The sequence below is a fragment of the Rhinatrema bivittatum genome, chromosome 4 (genome assembly GCF_901001135.1).
Source record: "Rhinatrema bivittatum chromosome 4, aRhiBiv1.1, whole genome shotgun sequence".
In the NCBI taxonomy this organism is placed as follows: Eukaryota; Metazoa; Chordata; class Amphibia; order Gymnophiona; family Rhinatrematidae; genus Rhinatrema; species Rhinatrema bivittatum.
In genome coordinates this window covers 225,431,970-225,457,917 of record NC_042618.1, presented here as the reverse complement: position 1 = coordinate 225,457,917, position 25,948 = coordinate 225,431,970, and the positions used below count along the sequence as shown (strand labels likewise).

The 25,948-nt window shown below is 46.1% G+C and overlaps 1 protein-coding gene across 2 annotated transcripts in view; it reads left to right on the top strand.

Annotated features, from left to right (window-relative positions):
* The window catches only part of HIPK2 (homeodomain interacting protein kinase 2), a 266,524-nt gene that overhangs the window by 27,626 nt on the left and 212,950 nt on the right, over positions 1-25,948 (top strand). For both annotated transcript variants that reach the window (XM_029599773.1, XM_029599772.1), the window contains exon 2: positions 17,665-18,751. In XM_029599773.1, coding sequence (XP_029455633.1) covers positions 17,665-18,751 — 1,087 coding nt within the window. The remainder of the gene's footprint in view (positions 1-17,664; positions 18,752-25,948) is intronic.

Genomic DNA, 25,948 nt, shown 5'->3' with positions numbered 1-25,948 from the left:
CATCGCATGATATTCTTCATCCACTGCCCATGCAGAAGAGCTTCTTCCAGAACCCCGCAATATTGGGCCCCAAATCCAGTCACTAGGTGTCAGCATTGTGCGATGACCCGGATCCCTTTCCTGCCCCTTCAGAATTTACGACTCTGGTTGGCCTGGGGAGAAGAAGAGCTGAGGCAGGAGTAGAATTCAGTGCATAGCACAGTCATGAAGCCACCAGGCCAGCCCAAGCCATGCGGGCTTCTAGCCTTCCCATTCAGTCCTTGGTGGTAGACAGGCAAATTTTCTTTTCTTTTTTTTAAAGACATGGGAAAACAGCTAGCAGCCATCAAACTGAACTCAGTTTCCAAGTAAATAATGGAGGAGATTTGGTGACCTGAGGCTGTTCATTTATAGTATCTGTTGCGTTAAATGACTAGTACTTTCCAGCACCCAGTTCCAAAATAGAGGAGAAAAAGGTCCAGGGGACAAGATTTATTGCTTTTAGGCCTAAGCCAACACTGCCTGCTGAATCAAGTGTGGCTAATGGGGTTGAGGTGATCTTCCATTGCCTAGGCCAACAACAAGTGAGCTCAAGGCTGAGAATGGAGTCGGCCATGCAGCGAAATCGTCTGCAAATAGAGCTGGACATCATCACTGGCATTTTAATATTGCCGTTATCCCATGAAAAGGTGTTATGTATCGTCAGTTCACTCACTTTGAATGTATAAACTTCAATTTTATCAAGAAAGCTGGGACATTTTCTCTTCCAGATCTCTGATTGTTAGTTTGGGGTAGAGAGGACCACTCTGGGTGGCTTGTGTTATAGTCCACCACTCCTTCCTTCCCCTCTTTTCTTGATCAGGGACGCGTGTGGCTACAGGGCCTACCTATACCGGTCACCATGGTTCTTCCCTTTCTGCTTTCCCTTTAGTTTTGTTTGCTGTGGGCTATGCGATGGTAACAATTGAATCAATTCACCCAAATTGTCCTTGGCCTCTGGAGAGCGAATTACACACAAAATCTAAATAGCAGCGGTCGTAAAAGTTGATAATCTAGAGTTATTTGGCAAAAAACAAAAAGAAAAGATTGATCAGAGTCTGGGGGAAATATATTAGGAGGGCACAATAAGAGCCACCATGGACACTCCTCTGCTCCCCTCGTAATTTATTTCTACAGAAAATCACATAAATACAAATATAAAGGATTGTAGCTTCAAAAAGTGATAGGTGTGTGAGGGGGGGAGGAGGGGATGTGGTACAGAGGTGAGAGGATTTTGGATATTTCTTAGGAGACCCGGAGTAAGCCTCTTGGTGATCCTTTTGGCCTTAGTAGAGACACATTTCATTTCCAAGGACAGGAAACCGATGGCTTTCATTTGAATATTGACTCCGTTTTTTTAAACTGTACCAATTTCATACATACAGTACCCTTTAAAATACCAGCACTCATTACGTTCTTCAAAAGCATGACTTCCCTGATTCTAGACTCTTTCTTCCTTTCGTCTAGGTTAACTCTCTGGTCTTTCATGGAGAAAGCTCGAGCTTGGGAACGGCATTGAGATGACCAGGGCTAAGAGCTGTGCACAAGTTACACAGATTGCGTGTGTGAGTGAAAAGGCTCAATGTGGGAAAGAGAAGAGCCTTGTTGGCCTTTGTCATTTGTTTTAATCTCAGTAAGCTTCACTTAGCCTTTCATCATGCTATGCTAGATAGAATGAGGATCCGTTGTAATCCAGAACAACATTAATTGTGTATTAGGCCCTTACAGCACTTTGGACAGCAGCTTTGCAAACCATGGAGAGCCCGATCCAAGCTTTCATGTCAGTGTGGGCTGACTGTGGGGTCAGTAAGAGCAGGAGTGCATGAAACCAGATTTCTTAACTTCCTGTTGTTTCATAGCTCTAGACCAGAGGTGGCCAGCTCTAGTTCTCAAGAGCCACAAAGAGGCCTGGTTTTCAGGATATCCACAATGAATATGCATGAGATAGATTGGCATGCACTGTCTCTTATTGTATGCAAATCTAGCTCATACACATTTACTGTGGATGGCATGAAAACCAGGCCTGTTTGTGACTCTTGAGGACAGACGTTGGCCACCCTTACTCTAGAAGACTTTCTTCTTTTTGCATTAGATCAGCTTCTTTCATAAACATTTATTTCTCTCCTGCCTGACCAGGATACATCTAGAGTCCAAGGGGGTGAAGCTCCACCAGAGGAAAGACTTTTCCTCTGATTGAATGTGCGTGTTCAGCGGGGAAGATGGAAAAGGTAGAAGCTAGCCAAGGATCGCGAGGAGCTTGCTCAGACAGTGCTGCTTTCCTTACTGTTTTACAGTTTCTCCAGCAGCTCTGCTACAGTCCCTTGAGCTCCTAGGAGGTGCGAAAGAGGTGCAAATAACCTCACACTTCCTAGATCTGATTGGTTGATCTGGGCTCTAATGCTTCAAATCAGATTTTACACATGCTGCTTAAACTAATCAGGTCCACCTCCATTGAGGGCCTTGGTGATGCTGTTTGTGACTTGGATATGACCAGAGGTTCAGGTAAATTGCAGGGGAGACATTTTAATAATATATTTTTTTTTTAAGTTTTTTATTTTTTTCCTCGGCAGTTTTCTCCTGTCCCCATGGGCTTGCAGCTCAGTTGGAGCCAACCTCTATTGGCTACTGTGCCGTGAGTCTTTATTCACAACTGCCCGGGTGTTTCATCTCTGTGCCTGTAGAATATCTCCTTCCCCACTCTTGTCTTGCCATCACCACAAGAGTCTTTGGCCAAAGAGCCACCAACTGCAGCTCCCGGCAAACGTGGAGCCTGCATTTGCCCATTAGGTGTTGCCTTTGAGTGACGGCTGAGACGCCCTCTCCCCAGCCCTGGAAAAGAACCCAGGATCTCTGCACAGCAGTTGGCACTGAGCCACCAGTCCGGTCGTCAGGATATTTATTTATTTAAAAGAGGTATATGCCGCCTAAATCCGCAGCTCTAGGTGGCGTACGGAATAAAACATTCTCAGCAACATTCCACACAGGATACAGACCAACATTTAAACTGTCAAATACCGGAGCTGTAACTTTATCAACCGCACTGCCGACGTAGCCCCATGCTCCTTCAAGATAAAGTCGTGCAAAAGGCCATGCCAATTAAAGCAAACGCTTGCTGAACTAGAAATGTCTGAAGCATTTTTTAAAAAAAATGTCTCAGTGCAGGTCATGAGACGCAAGCGTTTGTGGGAAAAGAGTTCCTCCAGACAGTTGGTCCAGCTCCCCCGAATAAGCCCTTTCACGAGTCTCAACAAGATGCGCCATGCCGAAGAGAGAGAGGACAGCCAGCAGCCCTCTTCGCGAAGATCCGAGTACGCGCGTGGGATTGCAGATGTGCAGCACTGAATTCTTTCAGGGGAAGGAGCATTTTATGTATTAGCTGGGCAGTTTTGTATTTAATTTGCCATCCTATTGATAACTAGTGCAGCTGTACAAGATGGGAGTAATATGCGTTCTCGAGCCCTGCCCTGCGATGACTCAGGCGGCAGAATTTTGGAAAGTTTTGAAGGGCTCCTAGAGCAACCATCGGCGTTTCGATATATATATATATATATATATATATATATATATATAGCGTTACAACAGTCTGTACTCGGCAGCACTGCGGCCTGTACCACAGATTGAAATTGTGATGCACAACGTAAAGGCTTAAGTCTGCGCAGAAAACGCAGCTTAAAAAAGCCAGCCCTTACGTCAGCTTTTGACATGCATTAATGGTATTGGATTGATGCGAGTATTCTCTGTGTACTTTAAAATACTGAAGAATACTCAGAGGGCCTGTCTGAGTATTGTCATACAATTGCTGCTATGCTGTGTCTTGGTATTTGTTTTTACTTTTGTTGGAGTGGGGAGTGGAGACGCACACATTTCTGGATAAGAACTGGACACAGAATTATTGATGCTTTCTCCCGGCAAACAATGGATCCTTTTTGTTTCTCAAACACTGAGCAGGGTAAAAGTAAGTTGGGCACGCTTACGAGGACATCTACACTGAGGTGGTTAGGCGTGTCGGAGGTGCGAAGAGAGAGAGCTTTAACGTGCACTCTTTCGTTGGCACCGTGAGGAGGGTTTATTATCACGGTGTTTAGCCCTTGCTTGGAAGTGTTTCGTCTGGAGCACCAGCCCCACTCATTTTAAAACCACAGCTCATCAGCGATATATTTGCATTGGACAGAAGCCACGGTAACTGTCGTTGGGAAGACAAAGCACTGCATGTTCAGTCATTAAAAGAGCCTACAGAGAGACTGTGAGGGCAGCTTTTAATTTAAGGCAGCACATACACGTGCAAGGAGGTGCAGGTAAAGTTACACCTGTATTTTATAGACTGCAGCATATCACCGCCCCGAGAGTACGTATGTTAGGTTTCAGTACATGCATATTTTTAATTCAGGGATTTGCACAATTTATACATCTGTTTTATAAAAGTATTCGCATATATTTTGTGTTATGTAATTGTAACATTATAAGTGTAATAACTCTCAGTTTGTGCATGGAAGCAGGTGTTTTATAAAGTTGGCTGATGCATGTATGTACCTTGCTTGTGAAAGTACTTGTCCATGTACTTCCAAGTACCAGCTTACTGAGACCTCCACCAATTGACCCAGACTACTCCTGGGGGAATTCTGTGCAAAAAAATTTAAAATCCAGCGCACAAAAACTTAAAATTTTGCAAAATTCTGCATACTTTATATTGGTCAAAATAACACAAGTTACATGACAGTCTTAAGTAATTACATTTTAAATTAACACAGAAAAATGTTATTACTTAAAGATGCAGAATTTTAAATATTTTGAGTAGAATTTCCCTAGAAATTCACTGTAATAGTGTCCCTTCCACTCACTCTCCCTTCTCTCCTGGTCACTTTGCCTTCTCAGGCCCCAACTCTTCCACCTGCCAGTATCTCGCCCCTCCACCTCTAGGCTCAACCCCTTCCATTCTATCATCACTCCCAGACTTTGACCCTGTTCTCAGTACTGCCCCTCACACAGGCTCCCCCTGTCCCTTCTCTCTCACACACATGCACCTTCTCTCTAGTGCACATACACACACCCTCAGAGTCCCTCTCTCTTGCATACACACCCAAACAAGCTTCCTTTCTCTCTCACACATACATCCTCACACAGGCTTCCTCTGTCCCTCCCGCTCTCACACACATGCTCCCTTTCTCTAGTACACATATACACACCCTCATACAGGCTCACTTACTCTCTTGCATACACACATCCCCTCATACAGAGTCCCTCTGTCTCGCATACACCCCCACACAAGCTCCCTTTCTCTCTCATGCATACACCCTCGCACAGGCTACCTATGTCTCTCTCTCACACAACCCTTCACACAGGCTCTCTCTCTCACACATACACAATCCTTTCACACAGGCTAGCATCCTCACATACACATGTCCCTTTTTCATACACATGATCCCTTTTTCGTACACACCAGCTCCCAATCTCACACACATACACACTCCTTCACAATCTTCTCATATGGGCTTCCTCTCTCTGGCACCCACACTCAAGCAACCCCACTGCTCTCCCTCACCCCCCCTGCTCTCTCTCACACCCCCCCCTGCTTACTCCCCTGCTCTCTCTCACACCCTCCTATTCACCCCCCTTTTCTCTCTCTCACCCCCTCCTCCTTCCCTCTCTCACACCCTCCTACTCACCCCTGCTCTCTCTCACCCCCTCCACCCTGCTCTCTCTCTCACACCCCCTCCCGTCTCTCACACCCTCCTACTCATCCCCCCCTGCTCTCTCTCACCCCTCCTCCCTCTTCCCTGCTCTCTCTCTCTCTCACACCCCCTCCCCCTCCCCTCTCTCATACCCTTCCCCCTCTCACACCCCTCCCTCCTCACACACACACATACCTCTCTATACACACTCTCACTGTGGCCTTCATCTTCGCCGCGCTCACCGCACACTCCATTTGCAGCTCACCGGAGCCTTCAAATTGGCTGCGAACGGCGCGCCAGGACTTTCATCCTCACCGTGAATGGCGCGCGCTCCATTCGCGGCATGCTGAGATCTCCTCTGTCCTTTGGCAATTCTGCGCAAGGGAGGAATTCTGCGCAAATTCTGCACTCCGCAGTAGTGCAGAATTTCCCCAGGACTAACCCAGACCTTTATCCGTTCAGCCACACCATCTGCTACTTGCTCCAGACCCCCCTTCCCAGAATCTACAGACAAAGAAGATTTAAATTCTGCGACTTAATTAGCAGGTGTAAAAGCATGCACATCTGTTTGATGATGTATATGTGTTCTCCATTTATAAAACCTCACTCCATCATGCCCTTGAAATGACCTCTGTATGCACATACTTTTCCTTGTGGCAGCAACAGTACGTGTGTGCTCCCACCCTTTCAGAATTCACTTCCTGTGATCAGAAGCTACTTGCGTGTGCATAGGCCAATTCTGCATATACAACCCCTGCATGCCTTTTGAAATTTACCCCCTATAATTCTGAAGTTCAGACGTTTTGTAAACCAGAAACTGTGAATATTTCCTAAACTTGTATAGCTCAGTGTTTCCCAACCAGTGTGCCGTGGCTTCAGGCCTGATCAGGTGTGCCACAGAAAAGTCACCACTGCCCAATGCTAAGACCCAGCCTCTTGCAGCAATAAGAGACACCAGCGGGTGCTCCTGAACATGTGGGAGTGCCTTTCTGAGAACGTGGGTAACCATGCCTGCCTCCTTTCTTAACTGCAACATGAGCCCGAGAGTGTAGTAGTTAATGGCATCATTAAGGGCCCCCACTTTGTGCAGCACTCACGTTGCACACAGCACCTTCTCCTCTCCTCATTTGTGATCCTCTTCCTTCCAGCCTCTGTTTAGCCCCAGGCTGAGTGAGACAGGGAGAGCATGCACTGAGTGTTATGATTCTGCTTGTGGGACCAAGCCCATAAGCAGCCTCTTACCATCCTTTCTCCAGCCTGCCGTCCAGCTGCCCCAACGTCATTGTCCTGTGGCTCGGGTCGCCGTCTTGCCTTGCGGCCTGGAGGCCGCTGCGGCTCACCGCCACCGCTGCAGCAGGACGCCACCATCGTTGCCCTGCCTTCGTGGCAGGAGCCGCCGACAGTCTTCCATGCGGCCAGGAGGTCGCCGACGTGGGACCTTCTCGCGGCAGGGAGTGCCGCCATTGCTGCTCCTCTTCCATGGCCAGGAGGCCGCCCTGGAGCTCCTCTTCATGGCCCGGAGGCCGCTGACGCCGTCTCTTCCCCTGCACGGGGAGTTTCCGCCTTAGTCCTCCTTGCAGCGGCAGGGAGCCGCCTCTGATGCCGAGTCTGGCTTCACAGCCTATTACCGCTTCAGCTTCCTGCTCTGCAGCATGGCTGCTGTCCCTGGTCCTGCCTCCTTAGGCATGGGGCCGCACCTCTTCTCCAGATTTAAAGGGCCGGTCCTCTTGGCTCCTCCTAATGATGTCATCATAGGCGTTTCCTCTTCAGCCCTACAAAAGGGCTCAACCTTCAGTTCCTCTTTGCCTTCGTAAGGAGTTGGTCATGGAGTCTGACCTCTCCTGGATCTTCTGTTCCAGCTCTTCATTCCATGTCCTGGTCTCTTGTCGGATCCCGTCCTCTTGTCTTCAGATGTCCTGATGTTCGTGTCTCCAAATGTCCCAATGTCTCCTGATGTCCAGATGTCTTCCTGTCTTCAGATGTCCTGATGTCTCTGTGCCTCCATGTCCAGACGTCTCCCTATCTCTGGATGTACTGACGTCCCCTTGTCTTCGGATATCCAGAAGTCTCAGCCTCCTGATGTCTTCATCCGACATGTTCCAGTCGTTCCCGTGGTTCTCCTCTCTTGAAGTTCTCTGATGCCCAGATGACATAGATGTCCTGATGTCCTGAGGTAACCGGTGTCCATTTATATCTGATGTCATATATTTCAACCCTGATGTTCCAAGTCTCGCCTCTGATGTCCTTTGTCAGGTTCCGATCCTGAAGTACCGTCAGTCCTCAAGCTCTGGGTTCTGTCCACCTCGCCCCGGACCTCGTCTCCAGTTGACCTTTCCTGGGAGTAAATCTGTATCTATCTGGTGTCCGTTTCCTGGTGACTGGAACCGTCTTCCGGTTGGATCTGTCTTCGAGCATTCCCCAGATTCCTCCTTTGTCCTGAGCCTCAGTCTTGTGCTTGTTCCGCTCTCCGCGTAATCCATGACCAGCCTCTTCAGGTTGTGTAGGGCGCGCCATGAGACAGGGTGGTCCGTGACCAGCCCACGCCAGCTGTGTAGGGCGCCCTGAGGGGGCAGCATCTGTCTAAGTCTCCGAGTATCCTGAATCCTTACCCTCGCCTGAGTCTTCCCAAGTTCCAAGTCCTCATCGGAGTATCCGGATCCTCGCCTGACTCTCCAGTATCCACTTCTGATCTTCACTTTCATCTGAGTGTCTTAGTCTGAGTTCCAAGCCACCTCATATCTGCATCTTGTCTGAGTTCCAAGCTACCTTTGTCCTTGTTTTATCTGAGTTCTGAGTTCCAAGTTTCCTCATGTCCTCGTCTAGCCCGAGTTCCAAGTTACATCTTGTCCTCATCTCGTCTAAGCTTCCAAGTACCAAGCATCCTTGTCTCAAGTGAATCTCCAAGTACCAAAAGTCCTCATCTCGTCTGAATCTCCAAGTGTCCTCGTCTTGTCTGAGTCCCAAGCTCCACATGTCTTCGACTCATCTGAGCCTCCGAGCTTCCTCGTCTTGTTCAAGTCTTCAGCCTAGTCCAAGGCCGAGGTCCCGTCTTGTTCCAAGCTCCAGTACCATCACCTGTCCTCAGCCTCTGTCCGTCCTGCCGCATCTGCCCAGTGGCAGGTCTTTAAGGGCTATCGAGTGGCCGGAGGGCTACCCCAGAGATCAGCATTGCGTTGCTGGGTCTCTACCAGTGTGTGCAGGTTCGGCGGAGGTTAGGGCGGTGGTCAGGGTTGTGACCGTCGCTGCCCGACGTCTCCACTCTGCCCTCCTTACCTCCTTGGTGACTCCCTCTTGCACAAGTGGAAGGTTGGCTGCCGCGGCGTCATGCTGCCAACTCCCTCCGGCGTCCCCGGAGCGGCTCGACGCTGCAAACCATCATGACTCACAAGAGCCTAAGAGCGTGCGCGCGGCGCGGCCCCGACTGATGTTACTAGCAGTGGCGCGAACCTCAAGGGCGTCCCCCTGAGATGACGTCATCCGACCGGATATATAAGGTTTCAGAAATCGCTGACTAATCGAGTTAGCAAGGAGTTGGTTACGGACCAGTTTCACACTCTTCTAGATACTCTGAGTCCTCAGACTTACCTCGGGGGCCTCGCTCTCTCTTTGTTTTTCAGGTCACAGTCAGGAACCGGTACTTGCTCCTTGAGGGCCCATGTTCCCGGACTGGTTGCTGAATACTTATTCTGCCTGGAAGTCATCGCTGCCTACTACCCCAGTGAGTTACCTTCTCTCTCTCACAGCCTTCCCTGGAACCAGGTACTAGCTCCTCGAGGGCCTAACTCATTCCACCTGGACTACTTCTAGAGACTATTATTGTGTGAGTGTTACCATCAAGGTTCAGTTCCTGAACTCTGCATACCCTGCCTACTCACTATATTCAGTTTCTCTACAGCTCAGTTATCCAGGATCGCTGTTCCAGTACCTGAGGGACTACAGCCCTGCCGGACACTTCCAGCTCACTACTGCCACCTCTGGTGGTTCAACATACTGTTTAATAAAAGAACTAGTGTGTGTGTGTCTGTCTCTATACTCTGAACCTGACCGGTGGTCCCTCTCGGGATCTTCCCCCGGGGGTGTGGTCATCTGCCACCGGCCCAAGGATCCGCCCACAACTACCTCAAACACCCAACAGTCAGTCTGCTCCTCCCATGCTTGGACATGTCTTGCCTGCCGTGGCGCTTCCACGGAGCTCCTCTCTGCAGTCGTGTCGTGGTCCAAGGGCACACATCTCCCCGGAATCGGGAGCGCTCCCTAACGCTCCCTCCCACAGATTCCAACACTGAGTACTGGACGTGGCTCATTCTGAGTGTTGAGAGCAGCAGCGATGAAGAGGCTTTGGCAGTCACATGTGGCAGCAAAGGTAATGAACTCAGCCGGCTGCCTGCTCCATACTGACTGCTCTCTTATCCTGTACTTGTAGATAGAGGGTTTGTCTGTGTCTCCACCTCCACACACCCCTTTTTTAAATTAGGAAGAGAGACTGGTAGAGCTTTTGGTATTTCCATAGCTTTTCTTTAGGGTGTAGCAGTCCTCTCCTTGTTGGTGCTGCCTGCTTGGTGGATTATGGTGTGCTATACAATCTTTTTGTTAATGTAGGTGAGCAGTGGGCTTGAAAGGTTTGGGAAACACTGATCTAGCAATCAGAAACCAGCAGTCAGTGATCAGTTGTATTTTGGGGAAAAATCTTGTAGCCTGTAGGGCCACTGTGATGAAGGTCTTAGCCCCATTCCCTGCTATGGCTGTGTTGCCCACTGGGAAAAAAGAGGTGAGACAATTTCTGTTTGTGACCTAATATAAGGCAGCATTGGAACACAGATGGGCATGCCACATGTCCTGTTTGAGTACAGCTGAAGAATCAGAATCCACAAAGATTAGTGATTTACATAGAGCCCAATATTCAGCGCCACTTATCCAGCTAAGTGGCGGTGACTGAATATCTGGCTGTGCTGAGTGGCTGCCACTTAGCAGGCTAACTACTTATCTGGCTAAGTAGTTAGCTGGCTAAGTTGTGGGAGGGATGGGGGTGTAATGGGGAGGAATTACTATCTGGCTAACTTAGCTGGATAAGTAGCGATATTGAGAATTATCCAGTTAAATTAGACCTGCTATTGAGCCAGGCCTAAAGTTAGCCAGATTAATTTATCTGGCTAACTATAGTTTATCTGAGTTTATTCAGAGGGGCAGCCACACTGCTGAATATCCCACACATGTGAACCAGATAAGTTTATCCGGCTTACTTGTTCAGCCACAATAGCGACTGAACATCAGACCCATGATGTCTACTCACCGATTTTGGCCTCCTTGGGATGTGGTGCTCCGAAGCAGCAGAAAAGATTAATGTCCTATATCTCTGTCCTGTGATTGAGGTTTTAATATCGTTTAATCATCAAAACCAGTATTATAGTCTCATCAGGATGCCCTTCACTCAGTTCAGCAGTTCTGAATAAGGCCCTCTGTTATTAATATTGCCATTAATGGTACTACTGGAGCTTTTAGGCCTGTCTTAGTTACCTTGAATATCAAACAGAAACTGCACTTAGGAAATATGGCTACCAGTAGCTGGTGGCTAAAGGAACCGTGGCATTTTTTACTTGCCTCAGTTCCCTTTCCCCTTCAATACAGAGCACGTTGCATGCCATTGCCAACATATCTGGTAATAAAGGATAAAGCGTGGTGATGGACAACATGGAATCCTGCTGTGAATATTAATCCGTAAGATTATAAAACAAATGACTGCGTGTGTGTTTGCCTTTTTCTCAATCCATCCAAATGCATTTTTTGAAAACTTGCTCTAGTAGATGCAGCATGTCTCAGAGCCAGAAGAGTATGTGCTAGTCCTCTTACTCTCTCTGTTTTTCTATCCTATGGTTAGGGACTTTCGTTTTTGGGTTTTATTTTATTTTTCCCTAGGAATTTCACTGTTACAACAACAACAAAAAAATCAGTGGTAAAATGACTTTGTTCTAACAATCAGGAGAAAAATCAGTGGACTTTTTTTTTTGTTTTGTTAGAATTTTGAAATTCCCAGGAAAAATAAACGAAGGATCCTACCCATGGATTGACCTCCTCCCTTTGCTCAAAGCAGATCAAAAACCAAAATAAGCTCTGGAACAAAATAAGTGCATCCATTTGCCATATGCTATATGCTTATGATGTTAATCCAGAATTCTTGTTTAAATTTGAAAAGCTTTAAAAAATATTTTAGTGCATAGAACTTACCAGGTTCAGCCTGATTATCTCCCTAGGTTTCCTAGGAGTGAAAGATGGATTCATTCATTCATGCTGCTGCTGATGGGGCTCTCTGTGCTGTGCTGGGTGCTGGTCTTACCCTGAATTACTCTGCCTACCTTCTTTATCTCAATCACCACGCTTAAAAGAAAAAAAATAAATAAAAACCCCAGCACACTGCACTCCCTGCTAATTACTTTTCTTTTAATGGTAAGAGGATAGAAAAACAGCCTCTCTTTGAGGTTTGGGGATTTGTCGTCGTAGATTATACATGCAGACAGATTTATGACAATAATTACGTGGCCACAAAACTCCCGAAGGCTTGGGAAAGGCTATAGCTCCGTGGCACCAAACTGGATGCAGCAGACCTCATAAATGCGCCATGCCACATATGCCTGCTTGTGTCAGGTGGGACAGAGTCGTTTCCAAGTGTTTTGTTTGTCCAGGCCTTAATATATGATATACCTGGAGGCTTTAATTGGATTTTTCTCACTCTGCCCTTAGCAGAGTAGCAGTGTGTGCTCGTGGAAACCCTTCAGCAAACACAAGGACAGCAAGCAGGCATGCCTGGTGCTATAGTGGAGTCTGCCGATTGCTCTTTCAGTAGTAAAGCAGGCAAGGGCGGTTCCTGAGGGCTGGACATGGTGTCATCCATGTTCAGATTTTCAGGCTTTCAATGCCGTCTGTGATGTTTGGCATCACCCAATGACTTGTAGCTCTCTCATACGATGGCAAATGTGAGAGCTGATTCTAGATGGTTACGTTAGGTATAGTTCTTTTTTTTTTAATTTTGCTTTTTCAGGGTACCCATTAGGGATGTGAATCGGGCTTTGGACGATTGAAAATATCGGACGATATTTTCAAAATCATCAGAAATCGGGGGCTCCCCCAAAACGATAGGAAAACCCCACGATATTGATCATGGGGTTCTCTTATCGTTTTGGGGGAGGGCGGGGAAAAATGGCACACAAAAATAACCCCTAAACCCACCCCGACCCTTTAAAACTAATCCCTTAGCTTCCCCCACCCTCCTGACCCCCCAAAAACATTTTACAGGTACCTGGTGGTCCAGTGGGGGTCCCTGGAACGATCTCCCGCTCCTGGGCCGTCTGCTGCCACTAATCAAAATGGCGCCGATGGCCCTGTCACATGGAAGGAGCACTGGATGGCCGGCGCCATCTTGTGCTCCTACCATGTGACAGGGGCTGACCAATGGCACCGGTAGCCCCTGTGACATAGTAAGGGCAAAGGCTATCGGCGCCATTTTGAGTACTGGCATCCGACGGCCGGAGTGCAGGAGGTCGCGCCCGGACCCCCACTGGACTTTTGGCAAGTCTTGTGGGGGTCAGGAGGGTCCCCCAATACTTGCCAAAAGCCCCTGGTGGTCCAGCGGGGGTCCGGGAGCGATCTTCTGCACTCGGGCCATCGGCTGCCAGTAATCAAAATGGCGCCGATAGCCTTTGCCCTTACTATGTCACAGGGGCTACCGGTGCCATTGGTCAGCCCCTGTCACATGGTAGGAGCACAAGATGGCGTGGGCCATCCAGTGCTCCTATCATGTGACAGGGTCTGGCCAATGGCACGGATACCCTGTCACATGGTAAGGGCAAAGGGCCATCGGCGCCATTTTGATTAGTGGCAGCCGATGGCCCGGGAGCGGGAGATCACTCCAGGGACCCCCCCACTGGACCACCAGGTACCTGTAAAAAGTTTTTGGGGGGGTCAGGAGGGTGGGGGAAGCTAAGGTATTAGTTTTAAAGGGTCGGGGTGGGTTTTTTGTTTATCGGCTCGGGCGCAGCTGATAAACAAAACCGCGATCAGGCCCGATGAAAAAACCCCACATGTGAATCGGAACCGGAATCCGAACCGATTCCGGTTCCGATTCACATCTCTAGTACCCATTCCCTGCATCTGCCCTGAAGTTCCCTAGTATGATTGCATTAGTAGCCTTGCTGTTTTGTGTTTTTAGCATGCTCCTTTAAAATGAATCTCTGTGTGCAAAAGAGAATTCTAAGTGTATTGCTTCTTGTTGTGTTCTAATCATTTCTGCTCCCCCTCCCCATCCTCACTGTTTTCTGTTCATTTAAAGCTGCTGGTAACGGTCAGGGCAGTTTCCTAACAACAGATGAGAGAGGTCATTCTGTGAACGCAACTCACGTTGTCTTTGGGGAGGGCAAGTCTGAAAACCCACCTACGTGGTAAATAATGTTTGACCTGCGCTAATTGGCTCTTTCAAAATGACCCTCCATGAATTTGGCTAAAAATACATGTGGTGTTCCACAAGCTATGTACTTTTCGTTGTATTTAGCTGGTCCTTAGCGTGTGCTTAGGCCAGAGGGGGAAAAAGTACCCACACCCAAAACAGGTGGCAGTGTGCAAACACGAGGGCTATCACTTTGAATATCGGTGCAAGGGCCGCAGATAAAAAGTAGCTGTGGATTTTCTCCCAACTTGCCCTCTAATAGGTTACCACAGGGTACAGTTTTAGTAGCCATGTTGGTTCTGGAAAAAATCTGGAATCTTTGTAGGCTGGGATACCTCTAAAATGAAACTCTCTTAACTTGAAGAAGGCTCCTGATAAGGGTTGTATGCCAATAGTAGAAGAGCAGCAAGTGATGTCAGCATTTCCCCAACAGGAGCAGCAAGAGATACGGTTGCAGATATCATAGTGAATGATGGCAAATAAAGACCAAAATGGCCCATCATAGACTGCCTGTTTGATTTTCATGCACTTGGGTAGATGTGCATATGAGTTCTCACATGCAACCCAACACCAATTCCCTCTTCCCACATCTTTTAACCGACCCCCCAACCACCACCCTTTTCCTACCACTCCACCATCCTCTCAAGCACGTCCGTAATCTATTAAAATGATGACCTCCGTCATCTTTGCTAGTAGGCCCCTTCCATGTAAAAATGCAGTCTCCCCTTGCTTTGGGTTTATCCACAGTCCCCCAACCTTTCTGGACGCAATTCAGTTGTATCACTGCTGTTTAGGATGTTACCCCCACTGTGTGTCTGCATTTCCCCTGCATAATATACGTTGGCATGTCTACCCTGTGCTCCTGCGGGACAAAAGGACTGCTCTGGCCTGCAGTAGGGGACTTTTCCAAGATGAAACCCTCTAAGAACAAACTGGGCTTTGAAACCTCATGTGCAGGCAGTTGGCCTTTTTAGTCTTGCTGGACCATAAATAATCCTGAATCCTGAGCATGACAATGCCCCTTTAAATGGCCCCTTAGTGAGAAGTAAGCTGAGAACCAAGGAAACAAGATTCAAAACCTGCTGGCATTCTTTGTGATCTTGGGTAAGTCACTTCATCCTCCATTACCTCAGATACCAACTTAGGAGGTCATTTATTAAACATGTTCTCCCATTCTATGTTTATGGAAAAAAATGCTTAGTAAATGAAGCCCTTAGATTGTAAGGTTAGATTGTAAGCCCTCTGGGAAAGGGACCTACCTACTGTACCTGAATTGTAACTCGCCTCGGGTTACCAGTGAGAAGGTGTGAGCTACATCTAAAATGTATTCAAAGCCTATGTTACTGAAAGCTGCTTGTAACTCTGTGCAGTGCTAATGGAACAAACTCCAGCCCTGCACATTTCTTAAAACTCTGCTTCATTCTCGGCTCTATTACTCATTAAATCAGCTGTACAACGGTTAGAAAGGTTCTGGAATTCTCTTAGAGGGAACAGATCATGCTCGTGTCACAGTCACACAGGTGATGGTTTGGCCAACGTGTCGGTCATCAGTACCTCTGCAAGTCTGAGCTCACTGGTGTGTCACAGGCTGGTGATTCACAGTGACACAAGTCCCTCTTGTGGTTTTAGAAAGCGGGAGGTGAGGAAAGCAGGGTCGATCAGCTTCAGGGCTGAGTCACCAAAACCTCAAAGCCAGGGAGAGAGAGAGTTACAGTGTGTGTGAATATATATATATATGTATAATATATATATGTTTATTTCAGTCTGGAACACTTGCAGGAAAAGCCTGTTAGAACAGTGCTCTCTACACAGCTGAACGGGACTCGGCTCAGGCCAGTAGCTGCTGCTTTGCTGGTATGGTTGCAGGGACTTCAGCTGTTCACCATTCATTTTTTTTTTTGTTGTTGTTGTTTTCGTTTTCTGTGACCAGGGAGTTTTCAGGTAAAACTCTACAAGTGGGAAATAACTTATGTGAATATAAAACGTTTTAGAGGACAACCACCATGCAGTGGAAGGTGCGAAGGAAAGAGAGAGGTTTTTTCTTACGCTGTGATAGAAGAGTTTCAAATCCATTCCTGAGGCTTCATATACCCTTGGAGGTTTTGCTTTCTTGCTACTTTTCTGTTGGGGTGGAGGGGGAAGAAAAGAGGACTGAAGAAATGGTACGGAGTTGAAAACAAGTGAAGGTTCTTGTTGCGTTTTCTTACAAGGCTGCAGTATTGCCAGTGAGGTCTGGGGACGGATTTCTCCGTAGTCCTCAACGTTTCAATAGCTAGGAAGAGATTGTTAGATTTTTGCTTTAACCCTCCTGTCTCTCACCTTCTCCTCAAGTGTTCCTCCAGTCAGTTGTGGGTATCACAGAAGAACTTCCTTTCCTCTTTGCACTAAAGAGGTCTCCATTGCTTTGATTGGTTTGCCACTTTAGAGGCCTCCTGGCCGCAGTTTTACATTTTGATTGCTTTAGCAACTTTTACAAAAAAATTGTGAAATAATTTTCTTAGGAATGTCTTGTAGGCTTGGATGTTTGAAATAAATAGAAAATATTTGCTGTCCACCTTTTAGAGACTAGTAGAAGGCTGTTTTAAATTACTATGTTTGTTGGAGGATGGTGAAAGGTAAATAAAGGGGTAGATACAAATGTATAGTGTGGATCCAGGTCATAAACAGATAACCCATTAACGATAAAGAATTCAGAGGCCCTGAACAAACACAGCTCATGAAGAATCTCCCATTGCTCACTCTGTAGACTTTGAGGCCCATGCATTAAAATGTGATTACATAGGCCATTAATGTGCATTGGTTGGCGAAACGTTTCTTGTGTTAAAGTTAGCATGTTCCCAGAGGTGCAGTGAAGTTTCTCGTGGAAATGGATTTGCATTAACATGCTCTCATTTCAACATGCATCATTTTACCATGCATTCATAAGTAATGAGTGGATTTGCACAGTTATTCAGCTCCTTATTTATTGTATATAGATTTTGCACTGATCTTCATAATTGCTAAAGATTGCATGTAGAAAGGGGCCAAGAACGCTTGTAATCAACGTAACACAAGTTAACTTGATCACGCACATCAGTGAGGCTTAGTACTTTGGCCTCTGTGACTTTGATAGCTATTTTCTGTCCGTCCCTTACCTCTTAGGACCTGATTTACTAAGTTTTTGTACCATAAACAGAATTTGGAAGAAATCCTTAGTGAATCAAGGCCCAAATCTTCATTAGAACTACTACTGAAAACGAGTTGTGGAAGAGTGGATCCTAGAACAGATGGGAAAGTGCTTGAGGCTAAGGATTGCAAATGTTTTTATGAGTAGCCTTTGCCATTACATGTTTAGTAAAGCTTAAGATGGAAATTGTATACAAATGCTTTCCATTTTTATGTTTCATGCACGTGCATATGTGTATTGATGTACTGGGGAAAAGAGATTTGCTTAGATTCTTCTAATATTTTTCTTCTTTCTTAGATTCTAGTCGGTTCTGTGTGTATAATGATTCTTTCAGCTTTTACAATTTAAATTTTAAAAAAAATTGTTTTTCTTTGCAGGAATGGCCTCGCAAGTGCAAGTATTCTCGCCTCACACCCTTCAGTCAAGTGCCTTCTGTAGTGTGAAAAAATTAAAAGTAGAACCAGTCTCAAACTGGGATATGACTGGGTACGGCACACATAGCAAAGTCTACAACCATGGCAAGAATGTGCCGGCCAATCAAGTAGGCGTCAACACCTCTCTCCAAGTTCCCAACCCCAGCGTCCATTATGAACAGACCATCATCTTGCCAGCGAGCACTGGGCACGTTGTGGTGACATCTGCCAGCAGCACATCGGGTGTGGTTGCCTTGTCTGGGCAAGCATTGGGTGGACCCCATAACTTAATGCGACGAAGCACTGTGAGCCTCCTGGACACCTACCAAAAATGTGGACTTAAGCGCAAGAGTGAGGAGATTGAGAACAACAGCAGCGTGCAGATTATTGAAGAGCATCCACCAATGATTCAGAACAATGCCAGTGGAGCCACGGTAGCCACAGCTACCACGTCGACTGCCACGTCCAAAAACAGCGGCTCTAACAGTGAAGGGGATTATCAGCTGGTGCAGCACGAGGTTCTATGTTCTATGACCAACACATACGAGGTATTGGAGTTTCTAGGTCGAGGGACCTTTGGGCAAGTTGTAAAGTGCTGGAAACGTGGCACCAATGAGATTGTGGCGATCAAGATCCTGAAGAATCATCCTTCCTATGCTCGGCAGGGCCAGATTGAAGTGAGCATCCTGGCCCGGCTGAGCACGGAAAGTGCAGATGACTACAATTTTGTCCGAGCTTATGAGTGCTTCCAGCACAAGAACCACACTTGTCTGGTCTTTGAAATGTTGGAGCAAAATCTGTATGATTTCTTGAAACAAAACAAGTTCAGCCCTTTACCTCTCAAGTACATTCGACCCATTCTCCAGCAGGTGGCCACAGCCCTAATGAAGCTGAAAAGTCTGGGGCTGATTCATGCAGATCTTAAGCCGGAGAATATCATGTTGGTGGATCCATCCAGACAACCATACAGGGTTAAGGTCATAGACTTTGGTTCAGCCAGCCATGTGTCCAAAGCTGTATGCTCAACTTACCTGCAGTCCAGATATTACAGGTAAGAAAACTGAGTCAGGAGAAATCTTTTTTTCCCTGGAAATGCCTGCTGTCTTGATGGACTTGGCTCTGATACTGCAGGGCAGGGCAGGGTGCGTAAGGTATAACATAACGTCTCTGTTATTGAATTGAATTTGGGTTTTCTTATTGGTTAATTTATACAATGTGTCCACAACACTTTGCAGAGTCATGAAATTACTGACATTTGTGGTGGTGGAGGACATGATGGAGCAATTAGTTACGCAGGTGGCCCCTGGAATGCTGAAATTGCAGTCTTGGGATGGGGACAATAATGGTGGTGTGGGATCCAGGAAAGTCATCCCTAGTGCCCGCCCACTAAAGACAGCCCTGCAGTTGTGTACCCCCAGCAAAGAGAGCGATAAAATAGAGATTGTGCACTTAAGAAAGAAAGAGACTATGCAACTGCTGAGAAGTCAGGTGAATTGTCCAAGGTTACACCGTCATGGGATTCACACACACCGGCTTCAAGGTTTTAGAGCCTTTAACCTCTAAACCAAGGTAGGCCAGCTCCAAAAGAAGTCTGTCTTTTAGGATTTATACAATGGCTGTCCATGCGTGAAGTTAATTTATTGTTGAATAATGCTGATTAATGGGAATATTAAAACTTTCATGAAAGGCAGACCTGCTAGTGACTCCAGAGGGCATGAACTGACCTTCTCAGCTCTGTGTTCTGCACTGCCTTGTAAGACTTGTGGTCACAAAATTTACAAAAAAAGAATATATCCCTGCGTTCTAGGTTAGATTCTGACTTGCTGTAGGCACTTTTTCTTTTTCATTATAATTACTGTCTGCTTACACTACATAGACAAACAGACTTTTGTGGTGCTGAGATTATTGTACCTTCGTGCACTGCTTTACCTTCCTTTTTTCATAACTGTCTTGGGGATGGCGTCTATGTGCGCAGACCACCAGAGATTTGTGTTCTTGGTTTGGTGGTAAGACGCAGATCCCTCTGATGCTGAAGCAGGGCCGCCTCCTGGCGAGGAAGCCTATGGTGAGCACACTGCAAAGAGAAAGCATGATCTATCACGCAGGTCCTGTGCCTTTGTAGTTGTGGCTGGTGCTGTTTCTCATCTGAGCAGACCCTAACTTATTAAAATCCTTGATATTATATTGTGGTAACGCTGTACAAATTCATCTGTGGTACACAGTGCGACATCATCCGCAACGGGTGACCCCCCCCCCCCATTCCCCTTGTGGAAACAGGGCAAGCATACCGGTTACCGAAAAGCCAACTGAGTTTAATTAATTTTGTAGGCTGCAATTAAAAGGTTCTGTCATATTGTAACAAAGCTGCAGATCTGCTGTGTCTTCATGGACCAGTTTATCTGGCGAGTTATAAATTCAGTAACGTAAGCTAGAAAAGAAAGCGCACAGAACAGAGAAATTGGCCGGTGTGATAATTTGCCTATGGTGCTGTTTTGTGATCACAAAGGGGCTCAGACTATGCTAACTGAAGGGGACATAAGCTGGATATCCAGGAACACAATGATCAAAATAAGAAACAAGGAACTTATTTGGACATCACTTCAAAAGTCTTTCCCCCTGGACAATAAGTGGGAGAAATCCTTTTCTGATTAGGGCTCCTGGGAAGCCTGTAGTCCTAAAAATGTCGACAGAACAAAAGTAGCTGATGTTCTAAATGGAATTTTAAAGCGTCAAATGATTTATGTGTTAAACTTTTATTGTAATCACGGGCGTAGAAATGTGCAGTGAACTGAACTTCAGCACACATTTTCTTTATTTGCTCCTTAAAATAAGAATTAAATCCCAATGTTAACGTATCAAGAGTTTAAAAAAAAAAAACCCCAAAAACAAACTAACCTGAAAATGCTTAGTGTGCATATGACATGATTTATGTCCACAAAATATGGTTTATAGGCATAAAACACGATTTGTGCACAAAGCAGGTTTTCTGCACATAAAACATGATTTATGTGCATAGATCATGTTTTATGTGCATAGATCATGTTTTATGTGCAGAGAACCTGCTTTGCACACAAATCATGTTTTGTGCTTGAAAATCCCAAGTACAGGATCCCTGCACCACCTACTCCAGGTTCAGCCCCATAGGCTTAACACCAGCCCCGGAAACTTTACTCCACCTCTGCCCAGGAGTTACATTTCCAGCACTAGGAAAACAAGAGAGTTAAGCTCACACACCTCTCTGCATTGAGGAGTAATACCTAAAACCATGATTAAACATGGGATTTGCTTGGAGGAGCACTTATTTGTGCATGCAGTTTTAGTTCTGTTTGGGCACACATTATTTGTGGGCTAAACTCGCTGCTAAGTCAGGAGCAAAGTCGTCCACACAAAAGCTGTGCACTAGCGTGTGCCCAGCTCATTACATTGGGGCCTGTGGGTGGGATAGGGTGAGGTGGCTCTGGGTAGAGGCTGTAAACAGAAAACCTATTAAAGAATTATTGAGTTGCATGATTAGGTTATTTAAATTTGCAAAGCAAGATCTTGTGGCTCTATAAACTCCCGTCTTTGCTTTCAGACCATTTGAATTGCTTTTAATGCTTTCAAGATATAATTCTTATCTCACCATAAATGTATTTTTTCGATCCTAAACATTTGTTTGATCCTTTATTTCTATATTTGGCTGTCAGTTCAAAAGCTTGCAAGGTCAATAATCTTCTGGAAAAAATATGTGTGTGTGTTATATACGTGCACATTATAACCATGGAATTAGCTGCTATATTTGTAATGTGAGCAGAATCTTCAGTAGAAAGGCCATATCGGACTTTTATGAATCTTGAATCGAGGATAACCCCCATGCCCTAATGGGATGGGGTGAAAGGAAGAATATTTAGGGTAGTTTGAGATATGGCGGGCAGTGCAGTACCTTTGAAAACTCTCCCTCTTATAACGGTACATAACTGCATTCGGTTTTTAAATTATTTAAGTGAATAAACGCTATTTATAAACGACACCGCGCCTCTTATTTTTCCTGTGTCTTTCTTGGTTGATGTTGCTGTCACGGCAGTTCTTGGAAGCTGACAGTGAGGGCCCTGCATAAAATGTGTTAGGGTTGCTTAGAGTGTGAATATTTCATTAGCTTGGCAAATTGATGGTTTTATGAGAAATATTTGCTTCTGGGTTTGTCTCTCTGTGGAGCCTCTCTGCGAACTATCAAGCATCTTGTTTAAATATTTGGATTGTGGCAGTTTCCAGCAGGTTTGGAAATAGAATAGAGAAAGATAAGGGAGTGACATGGAAAGAAAAAGAGGGCCTTTTTTGCTTCTTGATAGCTGGCTGGAACCTGTGCCAGCAGCATGGATTTGTCATCTGAGAGTTGCAGAATTTGGATTAGTTCAGCGACTGCGCCATCATTCTGAATTACGGACCAGCTCTTTGTTTTCACATTTTTCTCTGATTGGTTTCCAACAGCCCGTTGCAGCATGTCCAAGTGGCACTGGGGTCTCTTCCTGGTCCTGGGGGCTGGAAAGCTATCTCTTTCCGGACGATCCCTCAACACCACTATCTGTCTTCCCACTCTCCCCAAGATCGAGGACATTGGATCTCCCGTGAACCAGATCCTAGTCAGCCCTGACAGACGGCCCAGAGTGAACCTGAGTCCGGGGCACCATAGCAGGCAGTGCCACATCGTGGCCCATGGTGCAGCCCTTGTTTTGACATTTAGCCCTTTGAGTGCAGAATTATTGGTTGTGGTCAAAGCTGCAATTGGAGAAAATGGAGAGTGTTTATGTACTGGCAGACGGGGAAATTTCAATCAGTTCTGCATGGCAGAGGGAATACCTATGCATAGCGTTTCCAGTCATGGACACTCTTCCGCAACTTAGAGCGTAACCGGTTGTAATTTCAGAAGGGCAAGAACTGGCTTTTAAATATGTTTCCTCCAGATTGCAAGTTCATAGGTGGCTGAACCCGTAGTTTAATAACGAGGTTACAATCTGAAAACCATTCAGATCACATCGCTAAAAGCACCATCACGGTGGCCAGTGATTGGCACTTTTAGCGAGAGGCATGGGTTTGAATGGATATGGATCTCCCATCTCTAGGTGTAAGATGGGCTCCCCCAGGACACGGTTGGTGAGGGGGCCGCTGCTGGAAAACGTTTAGTGCCATTTCCAGGACTTCTGTTCTCAGTGCTGTCAATCTGGAAATTCTCCTGTATTTGTGAAACTTGGTGAATCTGATCTGCTCTGGAGGTCAATAGTGCCAGTTATTAACTCTGAGGTAGGGAGGACATAGTAACCAACAAAGAAATATATCGACTTTGCAAAATATTGGTTTCTTGTGTTTAATATTTCTTCTTGTTGGTAAACATTTGTCAGCATCGAATTAATCTTATCGTTTGTATTTACTGTTGTTAGATGCAAAATGAACCTTGATGACAGTATCACATGGATCATTCACTACTACTAGGGCCTTTGATTGCACTGGAAGGCAATAGTTAATTTTATATTGGATCATGTGATCTTAGAAACAAACGTGCAGGTTATATTCCCTTTGTGATTTATTACTGAAACTGTTTCGCTGGTGATTCACATGAAACTTTAACTCACTTCTCTGTCTCTGTACAACACTCATCAGCAATGTGTGAAAATCACAGAGGATAAAAACGGGCAGATAGCTGCATTATCATCATTAGAGCCAATCAAACTGGGAAAAATAGAACTCTCACCAAAAGCCAATGCAGGAAGTACAGGAATTTCCAAAGGAAGAATGACAGGTCTAAATGGTTTAACAGCTCCCCTTGGACTTCCTGAATATTTAAGGGGCTCAAGTGGTAAGATATTCAGCACACCCGCAAAGATCTGGGTGTGCTGAATGTCTTGCTCTGCGCAGGCTCTCTTCATATCTGCTGCGTGTGAAAATTGGATTGCCGGAATGTGATTAAATGTTTGTGCAAGTATAAAGGTGAAGTAAAATGGGAGGGAGAGGGTAAAGTCCAGCATGTTTGTGGCATGCCATCTGCATAGGTCCTTTAGAAAATGCAAGGTATGTGCACACCTCTAATACCCCCCCCCCCCAAATCTGGAATACTTCTATTTTTTACAGACAAGTCTGTGCACATTATGAAAGTAGATGGCTGAAAATTCTCTTCCCTTCAGATGGCTGACTTAAGCGAGTTCACTCTACTTTTACCCATGTAACTGGTAACTACGTCTTTGAAAATACACCCTGTAAATGTCCATTGAATAAAAGATGAGCGACCACTACTAGTTATGGCTGCCAGCTAGGGGGGAGGAAGGAACTTGGAGGCCTATTACAATTGAAAATCTATGTCAAGGCTTGGGCATTGCTTTGTGAAGCTGTAACTTGTAGCAAAAAAACATATGTTTGCTCTGTAAAGCTGATAGAAACAGGACGTCAGAAAAAGCCAAAATGGCTTATCTGGTTTTCCCAGCCACAGCAACTGCTTAGTGTGATGGGGTTATCAGCCGGAGTATGACACCCAAAGCCGAGAACGGGTGATGCACGGACAGGGCAGGTCTGGTGGGTTCTGCCTGCTTTGGCTACCTTCCCCTTGGGTTGAGCTCTCAGGTATGGATGACTGGCAGGACTTAGAAAAATAGGAAACGCACTAAGGCAACGTAGAACCCAAATCTGGAGCCATGAAGGCGCTCACAGAAGCAGGGAAGACTACTGCAGGTATGTTGGAAAGATGAGGCGCACACACACACTGAGGTATGGAACCAAGCAGGAACACTGGATGTACCAAGCAATCAGGGGCCACCTGGGAACCCTGGATTCATGAAGCAATGTAAAATCAGACTGGACCACGCAGTAGGAGCAAACGTAAGACGAGTATAGGACCAAACTCTGGCAAAGTGCAGAATATCCATGTATTCACACAAGAACAAAATGGCTGTCAGCAGGAAGTGTGGGCCATGTAGCTGGGAGGACTAAACAGATAGTCCAAGGGCCCTCTGCTGGTGAAGGGCAAGAACTGCCCATCAGGACCTCATACTGAACTGCACAATCCCAACCACTCCCCTCAGAGATCCTCTGGGCTTGTTCTATGCCGTCTTGAATTTGGCTTCTGTCCTTGTTTCCAGCACCTCTATAGGGAGGCTGTTCCATCCATCCACCACCCTTTTAGTAAAGAAATATTTCCTTAATATACGTCTGTTTACCCCCTTTTACTTTCATCCCATAAATAGATTATCCAAGAACGAAAGGAAGCTTTATTGAAACAAATCATAAGAAAGAGGAAATGGCACCATAAGGATGGACCTGTTTTCCTATAGGAGGAAACCTCCAGCTCAGCCTGAACACCCTGGATTCATTGCTGTGTTAAATCACTGATAATGCTGGAGATCAGGTTGAAAGGGTGATGTCCCACGCAGGGGGTGGTGTGGGAAGATTTTCTATGCTGTAAATCACCACTGAGATGTTTTGGTAGTGGCGATACATAAAGGCCAGTAAACGAAAAGAAATGAAGGTGTTGGTCATACTGGGCATTTTTCTGACTTTTGATGCAGCGATCATTCTGTTGGTGTTACAGATTTTAAGGGGACATTTTCAAAGCTATTTATGTGCCTAAAGCTCTATTTTATGCATGTAATTGGTCTTTTGAAATTTGCCAGGCTAGGGGGTGGGGTGGGTGGAGGGAAGCGGGAACGTTACACTGAACCGGGGAATACATTAAGATTCATAGGATCATTCACAATAGATATTGGTGCTAAGTCACACACACGGTCACAAGGCCTGTTCAGTGGATTCCTTGTCGGAGGCTGGGAGGGGGGGCTATGCCACTGAATATATGTATATAACTGAGAATTTAGCCAGACAAGTCTAACCAGCTGTGTTTCTATGGCACATCTAGCTTAGTTGTACAACTTGGGGCAGATTTTCAAAGGGTTACGCACGTATAATTACGCGCGTAACCCCGCAAACCTGCTCCCGCCGGCACGCGCACCCTATGCCTGCCTGGAGGCAGGCGCAACGTAAATAATAAAGGTAAGGGGGGGATTTAGGTAGGGCTGGGGGGTGCAGTTTAGATAGGGGAAGGGAGGGGAAGGTGCGGGGGGGGGGGGGGGAAGGAAAGTTCCTTCCGAGGCTGCTCTGATTTTGGAGCGGCCTTGGAGGGAACGGGGAAAGCCATCAGGGCTCCCCTACGGCTCGGCGTGCTCCAGGTTGCTTCCTTTCGCCTGAAGATCAGCAATAACTTCTCTAACCTCAAAATGTAAAATCAATTAGA